Source organism: Microcaecilia unicolor, chromosome 2, assembly GCF_901765095.1.
Source record: "Microcaecilia unicolor chromosome 2, aMicUni1.1, whole genome shotgun sequence".
NCBI lineage: Eukaryota > Metazoa > Chordata > Amphibia > Gymnophiona > Siphonopidae > Microcaecilia > Microcaecilia unicolor.
The window spans coordinates 536153192-536174517 of NC_044032.1; the positions used below are offsets into that span (position 1 = coordinate 536153192).

Genomic DNA, 21326 nt, shown 5'->3' on the forward strand with positions numbered 1-21326 from the left:
ACGAGTCAAAAGCAATGTTAAAGAGGTGGGCTTTCAGTCTAGATTTAAAGGTGGCCAAGGATGGGGCAAGACGTAGGGGCTCAGGAAGTTTATTCCAGGCGTAGGGTGCAGCGAGACAAAAGGCACGAAGTCTGGAGTTGGAAGTATTGGAGAAGGGAACAGATAAGAAGGATTTATCCATGGAGCGGAGTGCACGGGAAGGGGTGTAGGGATGGACGAGTGTGGAGAGATACTGGGGAGCAGCAGAGTGAGTACATTTATAGGTTAGTAGAAGAAGTTTGAACAGGATGCGAAAACGGATAGGGAGCCAGTGAAGGGTCTTGAGGAGAGGGGTAGTATGAGTAAAGCGACCCTGGCCGAAGATGAGACGGGCAGCAGAGTTTTGAACCGACTGGAGAGGGGAGAGGTGACTAGGTGGGAGGCCAGCAAGAAGCAGATTGCAGTAGTCTAAACGAGAGGTGACCAGGGTGTGGATGAGGGTTTTGGTAGAGTGCTCGGAAAGAAAGGGGTGGATTTTACGGATGTTGTAAAGAAAGAAATGACAGGTCTTGGCAATCTGCTGGATATGAGCAGAGAAGGAGAGAGAAGAGTCAAAGATGACCCCAAGGTTTCGAGCTGAGGAGACAGGGAGAATGAGAGAGCCATCAACAGAAATAGAAAACGGGGGGAGCGGGGAGGTGGGTTTGGGGGGGGAAAATGAGAAGCTCGGATTTGGTCATATTTAATTTCAGGTGGCGTTGAGACATCCAGACAGCAATGTCAGACAAGCACGCTGAAACTGGTTTGGATGCAAGGTGAGATATCGGGGGTAGAAAGGTAGATTTGGGAGTCATCAGCATAGAGATGGTAGGAAAAGCCATGGGATGAGATTAATGAACCAAGGGAAGAAGTGTAGATAGAAAAGAGGAGGGGACCAAGAACAGAACCCTGAGGTACGCCGACAGGCAGAGGGATAGAAGTAGAAGAGGATCCACCAGAGTGAACACTAAAGGTGTGGAGGGAGATGTAGGAAGAGAACCAGGAAAGGACAGAGCCCTGGAATCCAAGTGAGTAGGGTGGGTATTTGATTGAAGGGTAGGTGGGGGTGGAGGAGTTGAACAAGGTGTATCGCTGTGGGGGGATAGATGGGGTGGGGGCAATTTTAGGAAGGGCGGTTTTGAGGGGCAGTTGCAATAACATAGTAGATGACGGCAGAAAAAGACCTGCACGGTCCACCCAGTCTGCCCAACAAGATAAACTCACATGTGCCATTTTTTGTGTATACCTTACCTTGATTTGTACCTGTCTTTTTCAGGGCACAGACCGTATAAGTCTGCCCAGCACTATCCCTGCCTCCCACCCACCAGCCCCGCCTCCCACCACCGGCTCTGGCACAGACCGTATAAGTCTGCCCAGCACTATCCCCACCTCCCAACCACCAGCCCTGCCTCTCACCACCGGCTAAGCTTCTGGGGATCCCTTCCTTCTGAGCAGGATTTCTTTATGTTTATTCCACGCATGTTTGAATTCCGTTACCGTTTTCCTCTCTACCACCTCCCGCGGGAGGGCATTCCAAGCATCCACCACTCTCTCCGTGAAAAAAATACTTCCTGACATTTTTCTTGAGTCTGCCCCCCTTCAATCTCATTTCATGTCCTCTAGTTCTACCGCCTTCCCCTCTCCGGAAAAGGTTCGTTTGCGGATTAATACCTTTCAAATATTTGAGCTGTTGGTGTGGGGAGAGGGAGTTTGAAAGGGGTGATTCCCTTTTTGACTTATCTTAGTTTCCATGCTGCAGAAGCTGGATTTGCTTCTATAGAAATGCATTGGTGGTGAGGGGGTCACATGATGGTAACAACTTGAGTGGACCTCTTGAGCCTTAGCTCCACTCCATATTCCCCACATTACCCCTCTACTGCATGGTTATTGATTTTTGGAATAACTCTACAGTAGAAGCTAACCAGGTATGATTACCTACTGTAGCAATATGTATGGTTTTGTACTCTGTGGACTGGTCATATCAGCATGTTCTGGGCAATAAACAACGTCCGGTACACCATTTAAGATGGCGTTGCAGTGCTGTGTTCTGCCAGCAGTCAAGCTGAAGGAATATGTGGTCCATGCTCTTATGAGGAATCTCTCTCAAATGTTGGACAACAAGTTGGCCAAGGTGCACACCTCCATGGAGGAACTTGGATAACATTGTGGGCCTTCATGCATATTTATAACAGGCAGAGAGATGCACATCTCCCATCAGGAGGACTGCATAACGGGAGGAGAGATTAAGCTCTTTGGAGACGGTGTAAAACTCTTGCAGATCAAATTGAGGACTAGGAGAATGGAGGGAAATGTAATGGAGTTTTAGAAACTGTGAAGGATAAGGAGCTTTAGGAACTTGTAGAAATGTAGCTTCCTCGGAGTCTGGGCTCTGTACACCTGGAAACTGGGGAACTGATATACCAAGACATAAGAACATAAGAATAGCTATACTGGGTCAGACCAATGGTCCATCTAGCCCAGAATCCCGTTTCCAACAATGGCCAAGCCAGGTCACAAGTACCTGGCAGAGGGTATCTCCTTGGCAAACAATATTTTTCTGACCCTTCGCACACTTGGGGGCTGTGTGATTATCATGTGCATCTATCTATTTTTCTTCTTTTTTTCTTTTGCTGCACCATTTCATTTCATTCTGCCTACACTGTTAATATGCTTTCTATTACATGCTTTTTGTTTTTATAATCTATTCAGGAGTGTTTTTGCATAATCATATGCAGCTGTTTGAATTTGGTGCCCATATATTTGTTGATGGTTAGGTAACTGCTTTCTGTATTAGTTCTTCCACATAAGTACTGATTTTTTTTTTTTTTGGGGGGGGGGAATTTGAGGAGGGAATAGGCAAGGGACTTTGTTTAAGTTTGGACAAGTTCCTGGAGTAAAAGTTCATAATTTGCTATTGAGACAGACATGGAGAAGCCACTGCTTGCCCTTGGATTGGTAGCATGGAATGTTGCTGCTATTTGAGTTTCTGCCAGGTACTTGTGACCTGGATTGGTCACTGTTCGAAACAGGATACTGGGCTAGATGGACCATTGGTCTGTCACAGTAGGTCTGTTCTTATGGATTTGTGGCCTTTGTTCCTGTGGGGAGGATGGGGCTGGGGTTGGGTGGGCAGTCTAGTTGTGCTTGCTACAGTGGTGGGGATCAAAACTCTATCTGCAGGGGTCCAGCTGGGAGAGTGTGGGTACGGTGCAGAATATAGTGTTAATACAATTTGATATATCTGCTGCCTTTGACACGGTCAGTCATAATAAGCTGATTGTTATCAGAATTAGGTTTAACTGCTACTGTGCTTCAGTGGTTCAGCTTTTTTTTTTTTTTTTTTGAAAAATAGGAAATACTTGATTATTAAGGATGGTGTTTCTTCTTTTCCTTGGTGATCTCTCTGTGGAGTGCTACAGGGGTCTCCTATTTCTCTGCTGTTATATAATATTATTTGTATGAGCTCATTTGGAAATGTGAAATTGGAGACACGTGTGAAAATCTTGTCATATGCAGATATTGTTTTTGTTGATTCTGGTGGACTTATCCCAAAATATTACCTTTTTTAGAATCAACTACTGTATGGAGAAAATGACATTGGTCTTTTTCTGTTATGCTCAAGTTAAATACAGATGAGACAAAAGTTCTTTGGTTCAGTGCAAATGTAGGTAATATTCCTAGCTATATTTGTGCAGATGGTTCTCAGTTGGTGGTGAATAGAACTTCAAGGGTTTGGGGGGTTATTCTAGATTCTGTTTTAACAATGAGGGTTCAGATTAAACATATATTTTAGAAAGCTTCCCTTAAGTTGAAACGACTTTGATTAGTCTGTTCTTATTTTATTCCTAATCACTTTATGGTGCTCGTGCAGTTATTCTATCACAGTTGAACTACATTAATTCCTTGTATATTGGAATTAATCAAAGCAGTTACAGAGATTGCAGTTGATTCAGAAAACAGCAAAATGGCTTATTTTTCTTAAAGTCAAATTTAATCATGTGTCTCTGTTGTTTGATCTGTACTGGCTCCTGGTGAAAGCATGAATATTTTTCAAAATATGTTGTTTTGCTTTTAAAATTTTAGAGGGTCACTGTCCAGCTGATCTGACGTTATTAATTACTTTGTTGGGTGGCTTTAGTGATCAACGATCTTGTATGTCTCTCATGTTAGAATTTCCCTTCTTTAGAGGTGTTAAATTGAAAGGTTTTCAGGAGAGTTTATTAAATTTCAAAATGAGGGGTTGGAGCTTCTCGCCTTAGAGAGAAGTATTTTCCTTTTTGTTTGCTTTTTTTTTTCTTTTACAGGCCTTCATTTGTTGCACGTATCCCTGGAAGCACTTCAGCATCTCGATCAACCCTCGAACATCTAAAATTGACTAAAGCACTGGGACCTGATGGCCTAGGCCCAGAGAGTTATAAAATCTTGGGGGATTTATTGGCGTGACTCCCTCTTTTTTAAGCATTATGCAAGCCGAGATGTTCAGAGCTGTGCAGAATCATGCCTATATTATGGTTCTACCCAAACTGGGTAGGGATAGGGAACTGCTGATATCTTAGTCTGTCTCACTCCTTAATCAGGACTTGAAGCTCATAGAATCTGTTTTGGCAGTCTGACTGAAGAAGGTCCTGCCAGAGCTTTTTCACCCAGACCAAGGCTTTGTCCCCATGAGATAAACCTATGCGAATGTGGGATTCCAAGATGGCGGACGTGATTACCTAGACGCTCAGAGACCTCACTTCTACTATTAACGCTATGCCGAAAAGATGAGGAAGAGCGCCAGTTCGTGCTTCCCTAGCCTCTCCCTCTTTACCTATGGGCCCGATGGACCGATTTGCGAGGCCCTGGGAGCAGGCTGAGTTGGCCTGGAGCGTACACGTTGTTACTGTCGGCGTTGCAGAGGAGCTCTCGGCAGTCTCGGGTCTTGATGTTACGCAGAGCCCCGACCTGAGATCACCGCCTGCACAGCCGCGGATGACCAGTTCCCCTTCCCTCGGTTCGACGGGGCCCCCGCCACGTAGCGGAGAGGGCATGATGTCGAAGGAAGCCGGAGAACAACTAGAGACAGGGAAACAACTGAGTCCTGCAGTAGGAGCTGTGGAACTACGAGGGACAGAGCAGCCCAAGGAATCTAATTTTGATAATATACCCCTCATCCAGAAACCGACAGAGGTAACATTAGAGTCCCTATGGGACTTAATTTCAACTTTTATTCAATCTTCTACCGTTAAACAAGAGCAAATGGCAAAAAAGCTGATAGAAGTGGAAAAAAAACATCAGTTAAAATGGAAGAAGATATGAAATCTTTGACTACTCAGGTAGAATCACTGGAAAATAATGTAACTAATTTAATGTGTATGCAAACGGATATGGTTAAAGATTTAACTGTATTAAGGAGAAAATCTGAAATGTTTGAGAATTATACAAGACGTTGCAATATAAGATTCTTGAACTTCCCAAAACTCAAAATGGTTTCCCCAAGTGCAATGTTGAAAAGATACTTAACTGAAATTTTGGAAGTTCCTGAATCAGCTATGCCGCCATTTGCTCAAACATATTATATACCTCAAAAAGAAGATCAATTCGAATTAAATGTTTCTGCCTTACTGGAGACCTCTGAGACAGAGCAAGCCATTGCGGCCACTCTGGTGGCTACTCTGGCTCTTTTTCCGGACAAACTGTGGTTATTTAAACTATTTTTCAAGAACAAGGACAAGCTGTTCCTGGGATTGAAAATTAACTTATTCCCTGATGTCTCACGAGAGACACAGAAAAGACGGAAGCAATTCCTGTTATTGAAGCCGGTTGTTCTTCAGATGGGGGGTGTATTTTACCTTAGATACCCCTGTAAATATATCATTAGATACAATTCACTTAAATATGTATTCCTTGAGCCCTTACAATTGTCATCATTTGTCGCCTCAAAACGGGTTGAATCTGCTCAAATATAAATAATAGTCTGCTCTTAGTTTAGGTATAAGTTTCCTAAAAATTTTCTTTTGTTAATTCCTCATTGTGTAATCTTGGAATCCATTATTATGTGGACTTGAGTACCTCTGAGTTTCATAATATTTTTAATTTTTTTTCTTTGTACTGTAATATATGATACTTCTCCTGATCAAGTGTTAATTCTTGAAACTATATTGTGAAAATTTAAATGAAAAAAAAAAACCTATGCGAATGCGCTGAGTGCCCATTGTGTTTTGCAGGGGGTAAAAGATGCAATAGTTTCGATGGTGAGAAAACGTTTGAAAAAATCTTGTGGAACTATTTATTTATTTATTACGTTTGTATTCCGCGCTTTCCCGCTCATCGCAGGCTCAATGCGGCTTACATAGTAACAAGAGAATACAATCTGTAGTATCTGAATCAACAAAGGAGGTATGTGGTAGGACAAATGAACAAGGGTAAATGGGATAAAAGAGGTATGAGAGAAAGGATAGGGATAGGTAAGGATGTAGAGCGATAAAGAAGAGGTAGGGGAAGAGTATGGAGGGTAAGAAGATTGGTAGGAGGTAATTTCTGAGCCATTGTTAATGATTAGATGAACCGGTAAATGGATGGGTTGCTTATGGTAGGTCAAGTCATTTGGGTAAATCTGTTTGAATAGATGGGTTTTCAATAGTTTCCTAAAGGGAAGGTATTCACTAGTTGATCAAATGTATCTGGGTAGAGCATTCCAGAGTTGGGATCCTAGGTAGGGGAAGTTAGATGCATGATATGTTTTATACTTTAGTCCTTTGCAATTGGGAAGGTGCAGGTTAAGGTATGTCCGTGAAGATGGTGACCTATCTTTTTGGGTGGTGCCTATGTTTGGGATAGAGGGTCCTTTTCTAAAATGAGTTAAGGTGCTTTATAGGCTGCTCATAGCACAACTTATCGATAGAATGCTGACATCAAGTATATCCTTGGGCAGGGTTGTTCCCTTTTTCCCCTGTTGCATGCTTTCGTTGCAGCCTTTAGCAGCAAAAATGAGTAGGGGGATATAGGTGGGCTCCAAGGAATATAAAATTAACTTATTTGTTGGTGATATGCTCTTGTTTCCTGGCCAAGCTAGTACCACCTTTTTGCCCCTTGTACATCTTATCCAACATTTTAGCTCCATTTCAGGTCTGCCAATCAAGTTTTTTTTTTTGTTACATTTGTACCCCGCGCTTTCCCACTCATGGCAGGCTCAATACGGCTTACATATACAGGTACTTATTTGTACCTGGGGCAATGGAGGGTTAAATGACTTACCCAGAGTCACAAGGAGCTGCCTGTGCCTGAAGTGGGAATCAAACTCAGTTCCCCAGGACCAGAGTCCACCACCCTAACCACTAGGCCACTCCACTATAAAAAGTAACTTAGACCCTTCGCTTATTGGGTTAAATGCAGCAAATCTGTCTTAATTTTGTAGAAAATTGAACACAGATTGTGAAATCTTATTGGTAAATAACACCCTTCTTGATTCTGCAAAATATGAGCAGAGAGATCGTGCCGTGGTGTTTTGTATTAATATTTTACTTAATAGATGCCTGTAGTGTGAGCTCAGGTAAGGAAAATGGTTGCAAATCCTGGAAAACAAACTGTTTCATATTGAGTTATATGATATAAATCAGACTTGTCCAACTTATGCCTGTGGGCCACAACCTGGCCCTCCAAGTAATTTTTTTCTGGTCTTTGAAAGCTTAGCAATTCCTGAGGTGCTTATAGCAGGATTCCTTCTTATTCGCCACAACTTGGTTCTTTTTAAGCATGGGCCACACAGTACCGGAAGTTCAACTTGAAACCTCGAGACCAACCCAAACATCCAGCATTGCATGGCTCAAGCTTGCAGAGATAGGGTTACCATTTTGTGTCCTCTGAAAAAGAGGACACATGTCACGCCCCCTACCCCGCCCCCGCCACGCCTCATGCCACGCCCCCTTCAGGTCGGGTTCCGCCACGCCCCCCCCCCCCGTCACATAGTCCCCTCCCCCCCTCACTTACTATCTAGCCCTGGTGGTCTAGTAGCGTCTTCTCTTCGGGGCAGGAAAGAGCCCCCTCTTTCCTGCCCGGAGCGCTGCCTGCCCTTGCCTGCTGCATCCTCCTCGGTATGGCTGGGGATTCAAAATGGCCACCGAGAGTTGAAGCGGCCTCGCGAGAGTTCAAATCTCGGCGGCCATTTTGAATCCCCAGCCAGACCGAGAAGGATGATAGACAGGGGAGGCAGCACTCCGGGCAGGAAAGAGGGGGCTCTTTCCTGCCCCGAAGACGTCACTAGACCACCAGGGAACATGGTAAGGAAGGGGAGGGGATGGGAGACCAGGTCACGACCCACGGCGCCGATCGCGCGCCCACCGCACGCACGCGCCTGCCCGCACCCGCGCCCACGTTTGTCCAGAAATCCGGACAAACGTGGGCGTGGGCAAAATCCGCCGGACGCCACGGACATGCCCTCAAAAAGAGGACATGTCCGGGGAAATCCAGACGTATGGTAACCCTATGCAGAGAGCCAAGTCATGTGGGGAAGCAGAAATCCTCAGGTGAGGTAAAAAAACAAAACTGGATGAAGGCTGAGGGGTTACATGAATGGCGGGATTACTGAGTGAGAGAGACTGGGTGAAAGTTGGGAAGGGAACAATGCACTGCTGTATTTTGCTGCTATTTAATGAAACATACAACAGTGCATATTTAGGCCCTCCAAATGTAAAAAAAAAAATATATATATATATATATATATATAATGTGGTCCATGACTAGAAAAAGGTTGGACAAACCTAGTATAAATATTTTTACCTTGTATGACTTAATGTATCCAGGAAGGACTGTGGTGGGATGTATTTTGTTCTAGTTTTAATTGCGCTCATGCTTTTATTTTGTAGGGAAGTAAAGTCAGAGGTCAACAGGAGAGTTCTGAATGTGTAGGCTTTGACAACATCTTGCCTAGCAATGTGAATACTACGAGCAAAGTAAGTGAAAGTACCTATGGTTTACAGCGTAAGTGCTTAAAATTATTCAGGCAGTATTTAAAGGGAGTTCTGTGTTGGCTGCCATGTGGTGTGCTGTATGTTAGTGGGAATTGAGTCAAACAAGATAGATATTCTCCATGAAACAAATAGCAGCGTGGAATCCTTGTGGATAGAAATCCCATATATGAATGGAAGGAATATACTGTTAGGGCTGTACTACCGTCTGCCAGGACAGAATGAACAAACAGTGAAGGGTTCGTTAGTGTAACAGGGTTAAGAATCTAATTTTTTTATACTCACCTGAGGGCTGCTGGGGGTTGAGGAAGGCTGTGCCACGTTTTTCTGGAGTCCGGGGATGTTTTGGCGTGACTCCGGACGTGAGGTGGTGGATCGGCGCCAATTTTGTTGCCTGTCAGGTCCGGGGTTGTTTGGGCCTGATTCGCCATGTTTTTTTCACCTCCCGGGGACGGTTGGGTACGTCCCCGGGAGTGAAGAGATGAGTGGAGCTGTGCTGGTGGGTCGGCACTGTGGGAGTCGGCGCCGCAGTTTTGGAAGGCCAGCGGTTTTGGGGGCCGATGCGGTGGCTGTGCACGCTGCAGGAGGCAGCACGGAAGTTTTTCAGTCTTCCGGGACGCGTGGTTCCGGAAGGGACATCGAGCCCATTTCCGGGGCTGAAGGGGAGCGCTGCAGAGAGGCGGGGAAGCGCCAGATTTGTTTTTTTTTTTTTTTTTTAAAAGAAGATGGCCGGAGAATCGGGAGTTGGCGCGCGTACATGAGGCGGCGAGCCTCATGCACGAATCGGTAACGCGCGAAACTCCGTGTAGGCCGAAGCTGGGGCCTAAATTTTGGGACAGCTTCGGAGCTTTTTTGTTTTTAGCTCCGTTTTTGATTGTGGACGTCTGAGACCAGAACGGAGGGAAGTATAGATGTCAGAAGAAAATCAACTTTAAGGTAAGGGGGTTTTTATTTAAAAATTTTAATTAGTTTAATTTTAAATTGTGAAAATGCGTTCTTTTATTTTTAAAAAATAAAGGGTTAAAGTTTTTTAAATTCTGATTTTGGTTTGGTGTTCGGGGAATTTTTTAGGATTTTTGTGGTGATTTAGTTTTTGAATTTCTAATTTTTAAATAGGGGTTTTTGATGGGTGTGGGTTTAATAGGGTTAGGAAAGAGTTATTTTTTAAAATTTGACAGAGTAAGTCCGGGAGGGGATTTAGAAATTTTTGGGATGATTTTTGATTGGATTTGAGATTTTGAGAAAGGTTTAGGATAGGTTATTTAGGGGCGGACTTTGGAATTTGGGATTTTTAAAATTGGAAATTAGGGGTGTGTAGGGAATGTGGGGTTGGATTTTTAGTTGGAGTTGGAAGTATTTCTTATAATTTTTCGGGTAATTTTTTGGCAAAAATGGGAAAAGTAGTTTCAAAATGGAGCTGGAGCAGCGCTGCCCAACATTCCGCAGGTCAGCTCAGCCAATTCGGAATGTTGAAAAGGGTTGGTGATTGGCTGAGTGGACCTCGGAATGGCAAGCCGGGCTGGTCTCCTAGGAAACGGGGGTTGCAGGCAGTTGGGGAGAGTGTGTTGGACAGTATGAGAGAGAGGAGGTGTAGTTGGTGATGTGGAGAATTGTATGGTGTTTGAGAGTTTAAATTTGAGAGATTTTACTGTGAAATTGGTTAAGGTTTAGTGGGAAAGTTACAGGTTAAAAGAGAAGATTTTGAGTGTGTTTTAGTGGGATTTTTGGGGATAAGGGGCTAATTATAGGGGAAACAGGGCAAGGGTTTAGAAGGGATTGTTTAGGAAATAGGGTAGATAAGCAAAAGTTAAGCACATAGGGATAAGGGTTAAGTAGGGGTTAAGTTGTGGGTTAGTAGGGTCACAGCTTAGTTTTAAATTGAATGGAATGTAAAATGAGGATATGTGTTGTGAATAAATGGTGAAAAGAAGAAGACTGCCAAACACACCTGTGTTAGTGCTAGTTAGGGAATAAAAAAAGTTTAGGTTGAGAAGGAAAGGATCTGACAGAGAGGGAATTTGAAATTATTTTTATTTCTTCAGCAAGAAAGCCACAGTACAGTAAAAAAAAACCCTTTGCTTCCCTGAAGTACTTTACTGGTTTGAACAGAGTAGACATGGTCTTGCCTCCATTTACTTTAAATTTAAGGAAAGGTTTAGGAAGAAGAGTCGTGCACACATTCTTCTGAAGACGACTGCAAGGGCCCCGACGCAAGAAAGATTTCGCTGGCACGTTTGGGAGAAAAGGAACCTGAAGCATCGATAGCTAAGTGACTGTGGGGAAAAACGGGACTGGGGTAAAAGATAAGGGAAAAGTGGGAGAGACTTACCTGTGAAGGGAAAGGGAAAAGAGAAAGAAAATAAATAAAGCACTTACCTTTTCCTGTAAAAAGTGAGTGGAGACGTCTCCTGAAAAACATAAAAGTTGACACAAAGTATCAAATTCAGAAAAGAAAGTTAACAAAAGGGGTATTAAGAAAAGTTTAAAAGGGGAACAGAACTAAAGAAAAAGTAATGTAATACTTATCTGACTCCTTTAATCTGATGCAGCGGTGCGAACTCCTGGAAAGAAAAAAAAGTATTTTTTAGAGTTGACTGTTGGGTTTGTTGTACAATTCTTAATTGCATTAAAATTACTTTGTCTATTTCACTGAAAAAGGGGTACTAATAAATGTTACTTTGTTATTGATAAGAAACCTGTTGCTGTCTGGGTTTGTACGCTCAAGCAAGCAAGTATCCTGAAATTTAGTTTCATTTCCTCACTGGGCCCGAGGGGCTGAGTGACGTGGTTAAGTATTGTACTCACTCCTCATTCTTGGTGTCAGGTGTTCCGACAAGGCTGCCACGACTACAACCATCAAGCTGTTGGAACACCGCCATCTTATACATCACACTCAAGAGTGTGGGGTGTGTAACATTAGGTTTGTCGCTCTGTCACCATCTCTCTCGGCCCCGCCCTCGTGCCTCTGATAGGTCCGCTGCCCTCAACGTCATCACGTTTTGACGTCGAGGGCGGCGGACCTATCAGAGGCACGAGGGCGGGGCCGACAGAGATGGTTACAAAGCGACGAACATGAAGGGAAAAAAAACCCCTTCACTTCAGCCACGGAGTCCGCTTCACCAAGTTGCAGGTGGATGGTGGAGGGAAAGAGTGGAACAGGGAGAGAGGGGGGCAACGACGCTGGAACTAACTTGGAGGGGGGGCCAGACGGACACAGAAACTGGGATGGAGGGAGGGGGGACCCTGAAACTGGGAGGGAGGGGGAGGGGGGAACGACCCTGAAACAGGGTGGGAGGGAGGGAGGGACAGCGGACACTGGAACTTGGATGGAGGGCCGACCCTGGAACTTATAGGGGGGCCAGGCGGATCCAGAAACTGGGATGGAGGGAGGGGGGAAACGACCCTGGAACTGGGTGGGTGGGAGGGAGGGAGAGCCGGCACTGGAAATTGCAGGGGGGGTGGACCCTGAAACTGGGAGGGAGGGGGCCCCTGGCGCGCACTCTCATTCTCAAACACACACACACACACTCTCGCACACAGTCTCTCTCTCTGTCACGCACACTCACACATTCACTCTTAATGTATCACACACTCACTCTCACACACACTCTGAGGAAAAACTTGCTAGCGCCCGTTTCATTTTTGTCAGAAACGGGCCTTTTTTCCTAGTTTATAATAAAGAGTGATTTCAATTACCCCAATATTGACTGGATAAATGTTACATCAGGGAGTGCTATTTTAAGCTTGTGGTTATATATTCTGTAGTTGGCAAGGGTCTATTTGTGTTCAGTATTTGTGACCAAGACCAGGAACTCTGTTTGCATTGAGTTTCTATTTCAACATCTCTAATAATTCAGCTTGTTCAGTTTCCCAATAGGCATATTGATGTTCTAGGTCCCACTGCAATATTTACTGTGTTGCTTTGTCCTAGGTAGGGTCCTCGTTGTGTTTCTCCCTGCTCACTCCTGTCCTCCTGCATCAGTATGCTCCAGCCCGCCTGCTAACTTGTCAGCCCTTAACTTACCTGCTCTCCAGCGTCTCCCTGCTCATTCCTATCCATCGGCACCAGCATGCCCCAACCCGCCCGCTAACCTGTCTCCCACTGATTTACCTGCTGACCTGCTAACTTGTCAACCTACCTGCCTCACTGCTTGTTCCAGCCCACCTGCCTCTCCCTGCTCGTTCCTGTCCATCCGCACCAGCCTGCTTCACCCCGCCTACAAGCTTGCAGCCACTGCCACACTTGCCTGCCTCCTAACCTGCCAGCCACGCACTTACCCACTCTCCAGTACATCAATCCCACCAATTCCAAGCCTCCGGCTCTTCGCTCTGTCACTACACTTACACCTGTCACACTGTAACCACTACTTATGGCCCCTGTCCACATCTTCTTCCTTGCCCTGTCCCTTCCTAATCTTTTTCCCCTCCCCTTACCGCTGTCTACCGCTGGAACCCATTGCCCTCCCGTGTTCCCTCCCATCCTGCCCGCTACGGCATCCCTCACCACCTCACCATCTCTCCTGTCCCCCTCCTCCTTCCTAGCCCTTAATCTCCAACATCTCCTTCCTACCATTAACCCTTCACCATTCCTCCTATGTGCACCCCGTCTTCGTCGCCTTCGTCGCCCGACCTCCCCCACCCTCCTCCGCACTCTCTTGCTCCTCCTCCTGCTATCCGCGGGAGACATTAACCCTAATCCAGGCCCCCCCCACCTGTCCTCCTCCTTTCCATTCAAACGCTTCCGTGATGTCTCCAACCTCGTCCCTATTCCCCTCCTCCCCCCCTCTTCCCTCCCCTTCTCATGTGCCTTGTGGAATGCCCACTCGATCGGCAACAAACTGCCCTTCACCCACGATCTCTTCATCTCTCGTTCCCTCCAACTGCTCGCCCTAACTGAAACCTGGCTCTCCCCTGACGACTCTGCCTCAGTCGCGGCCCTCTGTCATGGAGGCTATCTCTTCTCCCACACTCCCCGCCCAGATGGCCGCGGTGGAGGCGTCGGGCTACTTCTCTCACCCTCCTGTAGTTTCCAACCCCTCCTCCTACCGCAGTCTCACTGCTTCTCGTCCTTCGAAGCTCACTCCATCCGGCTATTCCATCCATTACCACTCAGAGTTGCAGTCATCTACCGCCCCCCTGACAAACCCCTCTCTTCATTCCTTACTGACTTCGACGCTTGGCTCACCGTCTTTCTTGATCCCGCATCTCCTTCCCTCATTCTTGGTGATTTTAACATTCACGTTGACAACCCATCCAATGCCTACGCTTCTAAATTCCTTGCTCTGATATCCTCCTTTAACCTCCGACTATGCTCTACCACCCCTACTCACCGTGATGGCCATTGTCTCGACCTCGTTCTCGTCTCTTCCTGCTCACCTTCCAATTTCTGCACCTCAGTCCTTCCTATCTCAGATCATCACCTAATTACCCTCACACTTCATCACCCTCCCCCTCAACCTCGCCCAACTATAACCACGCCTTTCAGGAATCTCCAAGCTGTCGACCCCCCTACCCTATCCTCCCACATCTCCAATCTCTTCCCTTTCATCTCGTCTTCTGAATCTGTCGACACGGCTGTCTCTACCTACAATGAAACTCTCTCCACCGCTCTGGATACCCTAGCACCATCTGTCTCTCGCCCCACTAAGCGCACTAATCCGCAGCCCTGGTTAACCCCCTGCATCCGTTACCTTCGCTCCTGCACCCGATCTGCTGAACGACTCTGGAGGAAATCTCGCACCCTATCAGACTTCACCCATTACAAATTCATGCTATCCTCCTTCCAATCCTCCCTATTCCTTGCCAAACAGGAATATTATTCTCAATTAACCAATTCTCTTGGCTCCAACCCTCGTCGCCTCTTTGCCACCCTCAACTCCCTACTTAAAGTACCCTCCGCTCCCACCCCTCCCTCACTCTCTCCTCAATCACTAGCTGACCACTTCCGCGATAAAGTGCAGAAGATCAACCTTGAATTCACTTCCAAGCCTTCTCCTCCCTGTGACTTCTTAACCCACTCCCTCAACCAACCTAACCCGGCCTCCTTTTCCTCCTTCCCTGAGATCACCGAAGAGGAAACTGCTCGCCTTCTTTCTTCCTCCAAGTGCACCACCTGTTCCTCGGATCCCATTCCCACCAATCTGCTTACCAACATCTCTCCTACAGTTATCCCCTCAATCTGTCACATCCTCAACCTCTCTCTCTCCACTGCTACTGTCCCTGACACCTTCAAGCACGCAGTAGTCACACCACTTCTCAAAAAACCATCACTTGACCCAACCTGTCCCTCCAACTACCGCCCCATTTCTCTTCTACCCTTCCTCTCCAAACTACTTGAGCGTGCTGTCCACAGCCGTTGCTTTGACTTCCTCTCCTCTCATGCTGTCCTCGACCCGCTTCAATCTGGCTTTCGCCCACTACACTCGACAGAAACAGCACTCTCTAAAGTCTGCAATGACCTGTTCCTCGCCAAATCCAAAGGCCATTACTCCATCCTCATCCTCCTCGACCTATCCGCCGCCTTTGACACCGTCAATCATAATTTACTTCTTGACACACTGTCCTCATTTGGGTTCCAGGGCTCCGTCCTCTCCTGGTTCTCCTCGTATCTTTCCCAACGCACCTTCAGAGTATCTTCTAATGGCTCCTCTTCCACCCCCATCCCGCTCTCTGTTGGGGTTCCCCAAGGATCTGTCCTTGGACCGCTTCTCTTCTCGATATACACCTCTTCCCTTGGCTCGTTGATCTCATGTCATGGTTTCCAGTACCATCTCTATGCCGATGACACCCAGCTTTACCTCTCCACTCCCGACATCACAGTTGAAACCCAGGCCAAAGTTTCAGCCTGCCTTTCCGACATCGCTGCCTGGATGTCCAACCGGCATCTGAAACTGAACATGGCAAAGACTGAGCTCCTTATCTTTCCACCCAAACCCTCTTCTCCTCTTCCCCCACTTTCCGTCTCTGTTGACAACACCCTCATCCTCCCCGTCTCTTCAGCACGCAATCTCGGAGTCATCTTCGATTCCTCCCTCTCCTTCTCTGCCCATATCCAACAGACAGCTAAGACCTGTCGCTTCTTCCTCTATAATATTAGCAAAATTCGCCCCTTCCTCTCTGAACAGACCACCCGCACCCTCGTCCACTCACTCGTTACCTCTCGTCTTGACTATTGCAACCTTCTCCTCGCTGGCCTCCCGCTTAGCCACCTATCCCCCCTTCAATCTGTCCAAAATTCCGCCGCACGTCTTATCTACCGCATGAACCGATACTCTCATATCACCCCCCTCCTCAAGTCGCTTCACTGGCTCCCAATCCACTACCGTATACAGTTCAAGCTTCTTCTATTGACCTTCAAGTGCACTCAATCTGCTGCCCCCCATTACCTCTCTACCCTCCTCTCCCCGTATGTTCCCACCCGTAACCTCCGCTCTCAGGACAAATCACTCCTATCTGTACCCTTCTCCACCACCGCTAACTCCAGACTCCGCCCCTTCTGCCTCGCAGCACCTTATGCCTGGAACAGACTTCCTGAGCCCATACGCCATGCGCCCTCCCTGCCCATCTTCAAGTCCTTACTCAAGGCCCATCTCTTCTCCCTTGCTTTTGGCGCCTAACCACCTTCCCCATTCCTGTTACCTACACTGACTGCGTAGTCTATTACCGTTAGATTGTAAGCTCTCTTGAGCAGGGACTGTCCCTCCCCGTGTTTAAACTTGTACAGCGCTGCGTAACCCTGGCAGCGCTATAGAAATGATAAGTAGTAGTAGTACTTCTGTAAGTTAGTGGTATTATAGTGAACTAATGCGTTTTATAGGTCTTGAGTGATTTTTGAAGGGACTAGGGGTTTTATGTTTTTACAGGTATTACACCAAAATCAGAACTTATTTTTGTATGGTGAGTTCCTGGGGAATAAAGCATTTATATTTGTGATAAAGAAAAGTTGAAGAATATGTGCCATTGCGGTGATTATTTTGCAGGATACTGTGATGTATGTTGAGATGTTGACCAGACACAAGTCTGCTCTAATGGCAAAGTTTTTAAGTTATGGGATAATGCGAAAAATGTTAGTGAACGTCCAAGTTTCCATAAGTGTGTGTGTGGTTTATATTGATGCAGGACAGACTGTTTACTTAGAAATCCATCATTAAGTACACTGTAAGGCATTATTTAGGAGTATACCAAGCACTACTCATACCAATATGCCTAGTGCCTCTCCATGTTAAATCAGGGCCTCCTTCAAAATGTCAGATCTGGCTATGCTACTGGTTATAATGCCTTTGTCTCGCTCCATGGTGCGACTGCATCTTGAATATTTTGTGCAATTCTGGTCACCGCATCTCAGAAAAGATATAGTGGAATTAAAAAAGGTACAGAGAAGGGCAATGAAAATGATATAGGGGATGGGATGACTTCCCTATGAGGAAAGGGTGAAACAGCTAGAGTTCTTCAGCTTGGCGAAAAGGTAGCTGAGGGGAGATATGATAGTGGTATATAAAATAGTGAGTGGAGTGGATTGGGTAGACATGAATAGCTTGTTTATTCTTTCCAAAAATATTGGGACTAGGGAGCACACAGTGAAGCTACAAAGTAGTAAATTTAAAACAAACTGGAGAAAATATTTCTTTACTTAATGTGTAATTAAACTGTGGAATTCATTGCCAGAGAATGTGGTAAAAACAGTTATCCAAATCTTTTTTTAAACTCCGCTAAGCTATTTTCCTAAAAGTCCACAAGCCATTATTAAGATGGACTTGGGGAAAAAACACTGCTTATTTCTAGGATAAACAGCATAAAATGTATTGTACTATTTTGGGATCTTGCCAGGCAGGCACTTGTGACCTGGCTTGGCCACTGTTGAAAGCGGGATACTGGGCTGGATAGACCATTGGCGTGACCCAGTATGACTATTATAGTCCTGTGTTCTTATTTGGCTATTTCTAAATGCGATCTGAATAATATCCAACTGCTGATATTATTACTAAGCAGCTGGGTATTATGCAGATAAATAGGATCTGTTTAAGACAGGCGGGCTTGAAGGTGGTATCTGGATTAATTCAGATAGTGGCGATATTCAGCCCTTATCTGTCAGCTATCCAGATACATATTTATGCTTGTTATTAGGTTAGCTTAAGTCTTGGAATAATGCCAGTATAGTCATCAGTCAGTATGTTCAGTATTGCTAATTATCCAGGTAGCAACACTGAGCATACATATAATCCACTGAGCATGCTAGTTGAAAATCTGGCCTGTTATGTTTTTTTCTGTATAACTTTAATTTGTGTTTTAAAATTTCTGATTTCTAGGCCTGGTTTGGTTTATTTGAATTTAATAGCATGCCCGCCTTCAGGGACAACACGGTAGTTTACAATTCAGAATCAAGATACCAGAAACAGAATTTCAACACGATAGACAGGCACAGATGAAAGAACAGGATAGATAAAGAAAGAGATTAAAGAAATATCTGTAACTCCACCCCCACCCCCCACCCCCACAAAAAAAGAAGCAAATATGGAGCTGTCATGCCTCCCCACAGTTGAGATCACTGTAGGCCCTAGTAAATGCTGCCTCTTTCAGGTGGTCTTAAATTTGACTTTTCAAGTAGAAATGATACTGGGAGTGAATTCAGAATGAAGGTCTTAGGAAAATGAAGCAGTGTGCCTGGTAGATTCCAATCGAGCAGAAGCCTGAGGTGGAATAAAGAATCTAGAACTGCTATCTGAATGTAAGAAATGGGCTATAACAAACGGAATAATCAGAGAAGAAAGATAGCTTTATTAACTAATTTTAAAACTTTGAAATTGAATCGGCTAAATAATGGAAAGCCAGTGAAAAATGTGTAGCTATGAAGTTAAAATCGAGTCACTGGGCTACCTATGCTCAGCATTAAGCCAAAGGGTGCAATTCATCCCCAAGTCATTTTGACCTCTGCAAGCCAATTAACAGGAAATATATTCAGGTTTTAACAACTACCATTAAAATAAAATGTCGAAAGAATTTGCAGAAAATGACACACAGATACTTGGAACTTGCATGAGGAGCAGCCACTGTGGATGTTGCATTAGCACTTCCTATGCCCCACATGGATATATCCACAAACTTTTATTTACCTCCAGTAGCCTTTAAACCAATCTTGCTCCATCTTGAAGGTAACTGAGAGAAATGTTGGATCACAATCCTACTGTAAGAAATTAAAAATACAGGCAGCCGTGCTTAAAGAAAACAATTCTTGCTGTTAGCCTCCTTTTACTGGCATATATAATTTTTTTTTAGTAAACATGCTGAAATTAATGGTTTGTACCAAGGAGGTTTAATTGACAGGAGGCGGTGCAATTTGGCAAGACTGAAGCCGTAGCTGTCATCTTGATACTCAAACCAAAGCAAACTATTGGGCCATGCCAAGCCACGCAGAGGCAGTCCTTATTTCTAATAAGCGTTTGCTATTGTTTTGGGTGACTCAGTTTTGGTGGCAAGATCCGCCTACTGGCTACAGGCCAAATAATGGGCCAAGCACATTCCCGCTGTCTCCTTTCAATTAAACCTCCTTGATGTGTGCTGTCTTGTAATGTTTCTACCCCAATCAGTGCGTATAGTGCATACAAACAATTGACCTTGTGATGATGATTCTGTCTAAAGAGATTGCTGCCTTTGATTTGCAGTAGAAAGGTTGAGACTTGCTTAAGGCAGGCCTCTTTTTATTGGGGGTGTGAGGGGGGGCTTTATTTCAGCTTATTTTTAGAACTTGATGTTGCTCTTCTCTTCACTGTATTTCCCCCCCATGCTAAGTATTATCTATTTTGTTAAATTTTTGGAGAATTACTTTTTCCCTAGATGGATGGACATTCTCAACCTCTTTTGTATAATTCTTTCCAACTTTCATTGAGTTAGAATAAAAATTAACTTAGACCCTGTACTTATTGGGTTAAGTGCAGTGAATTTGTTTTAATTTTGTAGAAAAATGAACACAGATAGTGAAATCAAATTTTCTTAGGGTCCACAATGTGTAGATTGTGTTGGATGGAGACAAAAACAAAATAGTTCTGAGGGATTTGCCCCATAAGGGCTTTGTGCAGTATTTCTCTGTTTCCAGCGGATGGTGACAGTACACTGTGCAGCTCCTGGACTGAGTAAGCTACTTGCATTCGTCAACCAGTTTGCTCTGTTTTGTTTTAACTTCTAAGTGCAAGTGCTTCCACTTTTTCTATCTTATTAGATTCTGGGGCTGCTCCTGACCCAGTTGTAGAACTGTGTGTCAGACTACAGCAGTGCCTTGTTCACAAAGGTAATGGATAACTACAAAGTTTGCCTGGAAGTGTGAACTGGAGCACTGCTGCTTGGTCATTTGAAATACTGAGCATTCTAAGGCTGCATGGAGCCCTTAAGGGGCGAATTGCTCAGAATTCATTTGTTTTTGTCTCTCTCTGCTGGTCCATGAACAAAACATACAAGTTCTGTTTTGGTCTGGTAGACTAAAGGAAAGAAAATAATCAGGTAAAACAGTTTCTCCATTGATAAATATAACCTTTCTTGCTTTGGTAAAGTATGAGCTGAGATCTTTTTTCATGGCGTTTTGTATTACTATTTCACTTCATTGAAAGATGTCTGCAGTGTGACTTCAGTTAAAGAAAACAGAGTGCACCTGAAGAGAAAAGCTGTTGTGCATGGAGGGTGAAGGAAATGTTTTGGCCAGTCAAGATCAAAGTATTTTAGTTAGATGATCAAGCTACAAAATAGTGAAGAAACACAGAAAATGATCGCAGATAAAGATCATGTGGCCTATCCAGTCTGCCAATCTTTTGATTTGTTTTCATTTCATTGTATTTCTGTGGGAGCAGTATGAAGGGAACATTCATATAAGTACATAAGTAATGCCACACTGGGAAAAGACCAAGGGTCCATCGAGCCCAGCATCCTGTCCACGACAGCGGCCAATCCAGGCCAAGGGCACCTGGCAAGCTTCCCAAACGTACAAACATTCCACACATGTTATTCCTGGAATCTTGGATCTTTCCAAGTCCGTTTAGTAGCGGTTTATGGACTTGTCCTTTAGGAAACCGTCCAACCCCTTTTTAAACTCTGCTAAGCTAACCGCCTTCACCACTTTCTCCGGCAACGAATTCCAGAGTTTAATTACACGTTGGGTGAAGAAAAATGTTCTCCAATTTGTTTTAAATTTACTACACTGTAGTTTCATCGCATGCCCCCTAGTCCTAGTATTTTTGGAAAGCGTGAACAGAAGCTTCACATCCACCTGTTCCACTCCACTCATTATTTTATATACCTCTATCATGTCTCCCCTCAGCCGTCTCTTCTCCAAGCTCCTAGCCTCCTTAGTCTTTCTTCATAGGGAAGTCGTCCCATCCC

The 21326-nt window shown here is 44.9% G+C and overlaps 1 protein-coding gene across 1 annotated transcript in view; it reads left to right on the forward strand.

Annotated features, from left to right (window-relative positions):
- TBC1D1 (TBC1 domain family member 1) overlaps positions 1 to 21326 on the forward strand; it is a 447417-nt gene that overhangs the window by 196038 nt on the left and 230053 nt on the right. The window contains 1 exon segment of the mRNA XM_030191287.1: positions 8862 to 8948. Coding sequence (XP_030047147.1) covers positions 8862 to 8948 — 87 coding nt within the window.